Source organism: Perognathus longimembris, chromosome 15 (genome assembly GCF_023159225.1).
Source record: "Perognathus longimembris pacificus isolate PPM17 chromosome 15, ASM2315922v1, whole genome shotgun sequence".
NCBI lineage: Eukaryota > Metazoa > Chordata > Mammalia > Rodentia > Heteromyidae > Perognathus > Perognathus longimembris.
This window is the reverse complement of record NC_063175.1, coordinates 10963395-10970756: the sequence shown is the minus strand read 5'-3', so window position 1 is coordinate 10970756 and position 7362 is coordinate 10963395. Positions and strand designations below refer to the sequence as shown.

The following is a 7362-nucleotide window of genomic DNA, read 5'->3' as shown; positions in this document are numbered from 1 at the left end:
CAACCCGCAGCCCCTCCTTGTGCCTCCCCCCTCCTTCCTGTCCCCCCTCCCCGCTCTGCGCCGCCCCCCCCGCAGCCCCTCCCTGTCCCTTCCCTCCCTGCCTGCCTGCCCCCTCCCTCCTAGCCCTGCAGCCCCGCCCCGCCCTCCCCGGCCCGGCACCCCGCCCCGCGCCTTCCCTCCCGCCCCCCAACCCCTCCCGCGCCCTTCCTCCTGGTCCCACGCCCTCCCTCCCTGCCCGCCCCCTCCCTCCTGGCCCTGCAGCCCCGCCCCGCGCCCTCCCTCCCCCCGACCCCCCCCCCCCCGGCCCCGCGCCCCGCCCCGCCCCGCGCCCCTCCTCCGGTCCCCGCCGCCCGCCCGCGCGCCCTCCCGCCCGCGGCGCTCTGCAAATATGAAGAGGAGCTGCGGCCGCGGCGACGGCGGCCAGTCCAGCTCGGAGCTGCGCGCGCGGCGGCCGGGGCGGGACGCGGAGAGGCCGGGAGCGGAGAGACCGGGACGCGGCCCGAGCCCCCGCGCCCACCCGGCTCCCACCGCACCGCACCCGCCGGCCATGGGGCGCGCCGCGGTCGCCTGAGGCCCGGGCTGGCCGGCGGAGCCCGGCGGGGCCCCGAGCGGCGGCGGAGGCGGCGGGCCGCGGCCCCAGGCGCCCCGGAGATGCCCCGCGTGCGCCGCTTCCTGCTCGGATACCTGTTCCCGGCCCTCCTGCTGCACGGTGAGTCGCCGCGGGCCGGGCCGGCGGGAGGACGGGAGGACGGGAGGACGGGCGGGAGGACGGACGCCGCCTCCCCGGCGCGGCGGCCCCGCTGCCCGGCTCGAGGCTCCCCCGGGGCTGGGAGCGCACGCCGCCGCGCCGACCCCGGAGAGACTTCCGTCCACGCGTCGACTTTGCACGCCCGAGACGTGTCACGGCGCCCGCGGGAGCTCGGCCGCGTCCTCTCCCAAGTGGCGGAGCCCGGTGCGCGGAGCCCGGAGCCCGGTGCGCGGAGCCCGGTGCGCGGAGCCCGGTGCGCGGAGCCCGGTGCGCGGAGCCCGGTGCGCGGTGCGCGGAGCCCGGTGCGCGGAGCCCGGTGCGCGGTGCGCGGAGCCCGGTGCGCGGAGCCCGGTGCGCGGAGCCCGGTGCGCGGTGCGCGGAGCCCGGTGCGCGGAGCCCGGAGCGCGGTGCGCGGAGCCCGGTGCGCGGAGCCCGGTGCGCGGAGCCCGGTGCGCGGAGCGCGGAGCCCGGTGCGCGGTGCGCGGAGCCCGGAGCGCGGTGCCCGGAGCGCGGCCGCGGGGCAGCCCGACGCCGCGCCGGGCAGGCTGGGTCGCGGGCTCGTCGGCCTTCCGGGGGGGGGGGGGGCCCGCGCGTGCCGGGGCGCCGTGCGGTTCTCCGAGCCGGCCGCGGCGTCCCGCTTGCGGGGCACGGTCAGCGGCGAAAACTTCACCCGATCTGCGCCCGGAGCGCCGCGCCCTCCCGGGCGGACCGGCGAGTCCCAGCCCCGCCGTGCCCCGTGGGCTGTCAGCCAGACAAACCTCAGCCCCCCAGAACCGATCCAGAAAGCGCACCTAGCAAAATAAGTCAACGCTCTGGGATGGACTGGGCGTGCCTTACAGCAGGTGTGTGTGTGTGTGTGCACACGCGTGTGCTCGCGTGCGCGCGCCGGCCCTGAAGCGGGGGCCGGGGGCTCTGCCCTCCCCGGGCTTCGGCACTCCGGGCTAGCTTCCTAGCACGGGAGCCACACCTCCACCTCCAGCCTTTTACCGGTTAATTGGAGCCAAGGTTTTTCCTCTCCGGGCTGGCTTTGAACTGCAGACCCCCCCCAATCGGAGCCTCCAGAGTAGCTAGGATGATGGGCACGGGACCCCAGCACCCGGGGCAGGTGGGTATCGATCCTTGTGAACACAGCGCCATCGTTCAGCTGTCCTGGCATTTCAGCAGTGTCTGCCCCCCCCCCCCTATCCTCTTCCGTGACACCCATCAGGGCCTCCCCAAACCTGCTGCCGGCTCTGACTGACTGCACAATGCGTTGGGGCTAGGACTGAGAATCCGCCTCTCCTGAGAGGATCAAGGGGAGAGAAGGGAGAGGTAAGCAGCAAGCTGCTGCTTGGCTGTTCTCTTTGTAGTTGTGCCCAGGGTGGGCGTCTTGGGGGGCGGTCTGCAGGCATTGCGAAGAAGGAACTGACGTGTCTGCTTGGGCTAGACCTGTGGACTGATTGCCAAGGTGTGCTCAGAGCCCCAGTGATCCCAGCAGTTCTTTTTAAAAGTCAGGATAGAAGGCTTGCAGTTCCAGAGCAAAAGAGAGAAGGTATAATTATAGGGTTGGACTTCTAGACCCATCTGCTTAGAATTACAGAGCAGTTTTAATCTTTGGCTGAAACATGAAACAAATCAGAGCCAATGAGCAGATCAAACAGCAGCTGCCACACACACAAAAAGAAAGAAAGAGTGAAACGGGCCAAACTGTCCCCCTTTGGAAAAAAAAAAGGTAACATCTGGAGAAAAAGATAGTACTTCAAATAACTTCCACATTACAAGTAATCATATGGAAGTTTGGTATCAGCGGCCTTTTCTTTTTCTTCCCGTAGAACCATTCATTACCTGTTGAACTGCAAATACCACACTCAAGAGATGCAACTTGAACATTGTCTGTCTCCTGGGTTATAATGATAGGCCCACCTACCCTTCCAACCAGGATAGTAATAACTAGCAGACATCAAGAGCCCATGTGTATCCAAGTATATCCTATGGTCAGACATAGCCCCAGCTCTCCCAGCTTTGAGTCTGGAGTCTATGGTAACTCCATGGGGTCTGGAGAAAGTTTCCCCAGTGGTGCTTGGAGGTAGACAGTGAACAGCAGTATCTGAAAGAGGTGGTTTGAGCTGGGAATGAATGGAGTAGCAAAGAACCAAACAGTGTGAGCATGTGTGTGTGAAGGGAATTTCAGATTAGAAAGGGAACTTGCCAAGTTTAATTGGATGACATGGATGCACTTCATAACGTAGCACAACTTGAAGTTAAATGTGCAGTAGCAAGGTTATTCAAATGAAATTGCTTTCCAGAAACCTACTTCCAGCAGTGAGTTATGGGGAGCAGTGCATGAAATCAAGAGGGGGTAGTTCATCTGCTAATCCTGATGATCCAAAAGAAGGATTGTGATAATTAGCTAGGATAATGGAAAGCACCAGAAAAGAACTACTCCTAGATTTTTTTACTTGAAGTTGTTTTTACTGGAAAGTAGGTGTTAATCAACCTAGCCCGAGAATGGTCTGGTAGTCAGATCTCTTTCCACAGTAAGATTTTCAGGCATTGAAACATTCTGCAGCTGCAGATAGAGTTGGTCAATTATTTTAAAAGAAGTGAGGAAATTATCTGAAATGCTTATAATACAGCCTACTTATTTTTTTCTGATAAGTCAGAATGTTAACCATGTTATAGCATTTATCTGTTTATGATAGTAACTTTGTAGACAAAAATAAGTTTTCTGTGCTTCTGAATATACTTGTGGTCAACTTTAATAAATTTAGTTTCAGATATCACATATAGACAGATGCAGAGACAAATCAAATAAGACTAAAAGTTACGTTAAAAGTCAGATGATTATCCTGAGTGATTATGCAGATCACCTGTAAATTACATTGGCCAGTAAATTAGGCTCTGGCAACACTTGAATCTGTTATTTACTTTGCTCTTTTTTTAAAAAAAAACAACAACTGTAAATGTAGTGCAAAACCCAAGCTCAAAATGTGATGGCATAAAACATGTACATGTTGCTCACTTTCTTTCCCCTTCAGATTCTGAAAACAATTGCATTTCTTAATCCAAATAAAACCCATTGAGTGTCATGAAGGTATGCAGCTGGAAGATATCCATTATCACTATTTTCTTTGCCTAGATGAAAAGCCACAAACGTTCAGATGTCAAATTCTCAAAATCGTTCAGCTCCAGAAACACAGATTAGCAGGAGGCAGCCAGACCAAGTGTTGTGTTAATGTACCACAAAGGGCAAATTCTCTTTGCTAATGGAAACATTTGATTTTAATTTGGGAGAGGGCCTTTTTTCTCTGACTCTATTTGCTTTTATATAACTCATTGACTTTTGTGAGGGGTGAAGACTTTTTTCAGGTCTTCTCTTTCATTTAAGCTTATTCTGTTTAAAACCTTCAAACCCTTTAGCAGTCACCGAGTGAGTGTTTAATTGATCATACACAAGAAATGGTTAAAGGAGACAGAGTAGAAGTCTGTGAAACACCACTGTGCTGGAGGTCATTTTTAGATAATCTAAGAAAACACTGTCTTTGTTGTACCTTTCCCCCCTCATGTCACAAAAGAAAATGAAATCTTGAAATGAGACGTGACTCATTTGTACACAGCAGAGGACAAGGGCCTTTCACAGATACTAACTATTCTCTTGTTAAGTAAATTGACTTGGTGTGAACATGTGGCTGAGTTCTGTGATAGCCATGTACATTCTTTTCCCTCCTAAAATAAGAAAACTGCTAAATATAGGTGGGTGATAGAACTATGTAATAAGTACTGTTTAGGGACAGGTGACAACTAATATAATCAAAATGAAGCACCAGTCATTTAAGATTAGGAGTAAAACATGACAGCTGGTGGTTGTCTAAGTAGACTCAAGACTAAGCAGGGGATGTCTCCCCTGGAGTTGAGGGGAGCACCGAGAAACTTCAGGAAGGAAATCTGTCACTAGCAGCTAGAATGTCACCAAATGGTGTCAAGGTTGTATGTGAACAGGCCCCTGCATCGTTCCTGTCAGCTGCAGAATGGGTTATTGGGAAAGTGGAGTGATGGGTGCACAGGTTAGAGAAAAGCTACAGTGCCGCTCTGAAATCATCGGGCAGGCAGATGCTGTTCCACAGGGCTTCTCGTTTGCTTCATTCAGTGAGTGTACGAGGAGGGCCTGGCACGTGTCACGTGTAGCCCTTCCTACAGACAGGCTTTCTGGAAGAGTCCTGAAGCATAGCTAGTAGTGTGGGAAAAATGAGACTGGAAAAACCCAAGCGGAGAGACTGCTCCGCTGTGGACCTCACTGCTCTGTTCCCCTCTAGGAATTACACACACACACACACACACACACACACACACACACACCATAGGCACCACATATACAAATGTAGACCACCAAAACCACACACAAACATACCTACATACAGTTCACACAGCTGCAAGTGCACAGTGTACAACATACTTCACACCACATACGAACATGTCGAACATGTATCTGATACACATATCACACACAGCACATATACTATGCAAACTGTATACATAGCCACCACGCTCAAACACACTACATACAACACACACTGCCCCAGTACCATGAACACCACACAACCCAAATGCACGCACACACACACACACACACACACACACACAGAGGCCTGTGGAGACCAACATGCACACTGCCATCTTGCACCGAGCTCCACCCGAGGATCTTGGTACTAGAAGATGGCAAAGAATGGGCTTAATCACTAAAGTACACAAGTTATTCAGTTACTAAGGCCAAGAGTTTAAAATTGTGACTCAGTTATTTCTCCTAAAAGGAAGATATTTTTAGAAGGAAAGTTCACATATGGTAAAAAGCAGCTCTTTGTGTTTATCACAAAACAAAAACTGGAAGTTACAAGAGCTCAAGACACACAAGGACTGAGCAGGGGTCAGATCCAGTTCTGTCTGCAGGACATGGGAACTCGTGTGCCGGAACTTGAAGCTGCCCTGGAGTTCATCCACCAGTATCCGCTTCAAAGCAAGCGTTTACACGATGAAGGCCTACTTAACAGGGCAGGGCAATTTTACAGCTAAGTAATTACCTTCATTTAGTCTAATCAGTCATATTTTACATAGGAAACCAGTTCTAACTTGAGAATGCTCTTCTGACTGCTTGTCAGTCAGTGTACATGGTGCCTTATAGAGTAGCAAAACCTGCAGAATAAATGAGGAAACATTTAAAACCCTACCTAGAGACAACCATTGTTAATATTTTGAAATTATATTTGTTTGACTTTTTAAAAAAATGAAGGCATTTTTAAATAATAAAGTTCCTCTATAGAGACCAGAATTTAATTCAGGTCCACGGGTGCTTGAATATTGTTTCCCATCCAAGGGACCTGGCATTGTGCCATGGGTAAAATGGCTTAGAATTTCTGACTTCCACTCCATCTAGGTAGGCAAGTGAAAACTGGAATATATCTGTTAGATACATCTGGCTTCAAAACATGAATGGAAAAACAAGGACTTGCGTCTGTTCACGTTTTTATTCATAAGTCGACCACCATCCTTGCTCCGTGCGGAATGGAGCACGTGTTGGGCACTCCACGCTTGATGAATGAATGAAGGCTGACTCTGGAAATGTGACTACACTGGCCTCTTCCATGTCCTCTCCCACTCTCTTCCAAGTCCTTGGCTGTCTCCTGGTCTGGTGTGCTCCTGAGAGCTCTAGGCCAAGGAAGGACATCTGGTGGTGGGGTAGCAGAAGGTACCCTCTTCACTCCCCGGAACCTCTGCCAAGGACAGCCTTCTGTGAGGACAGCCAGCCTGGGTCTCCAGAACAGCCCCCTGGGTGGCTGCTTCCTCTCAGGGAGGAGCATTGATCTTTCCTTGCTGTCACTGGCGACTTCCTCTTCTGAGAAGACTGTCGTGAGTATTATGGTGATCAGATCACTGAGCAGTCATTTGTGATAACCATGGAGATAACTTCCTCCACGGGAATACATCACAAATGCACACTCATCCATGCACACGCACACGAGGAGTGACCGCAGAGCACTAAGAGCGCATATGCAAAAGGTGGTACTGTGTAAAAGTGTACCCTTAAGACCAAACAACTTAGTTTGTTTCAAATAGGTGAACAGTTTCTTTACAGATTCCACCCTTACACATTCTCGCAAAAGAAACGACTCCTTTGTCACAGTAATTTTATCTAGGACCAGGCTGGTTTGTGGAGAAATCATTTGATAACCTCCTTATGCCTAGTGCCCTGACCGGCCTGGTACCAGAACTGTGGGGAGCGTGCAGGTGGAGGGCATTGGGGGTGACCATGCCTGTGAAGTAACTAGCAGTTGACCCCACTGGACAGTGTACTCCTAAATTGTCAAGTATGATAGGGACTACTGGTTATTAGCTATGGTCTTTATATCGGCATTTTTAGTAGGTGTAGGGAGAAAAGGACATATATGAGGTGACTTACCCACAGCCCCTCCCCCCAAAACAGAAAACTCAAGGCCATCTTCTTCCTGAAATCTGGGTTGCTCCTTTGAGTTACTGTTTTCCTTGGATTCATTTACAGCAGAACCTGAATGAGTGGGAACCGCAGGGCCTTGTTCCCTCAGCCAAACAGCCAGAATCCTCAATGTGAGAGGAGCACCCTCACA

The 7362-nt window shown here is 52.4% G+C and overlaps 1 protein-coding gene across 1 annotated transcript in view; it reads left to right on the top strand.

Moving 5' to 3' along the window:
* Positions 1 to 457: 457 nt before the first annotated feature.
* Positions 458 to 7362, top strand: part of Apcdd1 (APC down-regulated 1) — a 32182-nt gene continuing 25277 nt past the window's right edge. The window contains exon 1 of the mRNA XM_048363304.1: positions 458 to 709. Within this exon, the coding sequence (XP_048219261.1) occupies positions 652 to 709 (58 nt within the window). The 5' untranslated portion in view covers positions 458 to 651. The remainder of the gene's footprint in view (positions 710 to 7362) is intronic.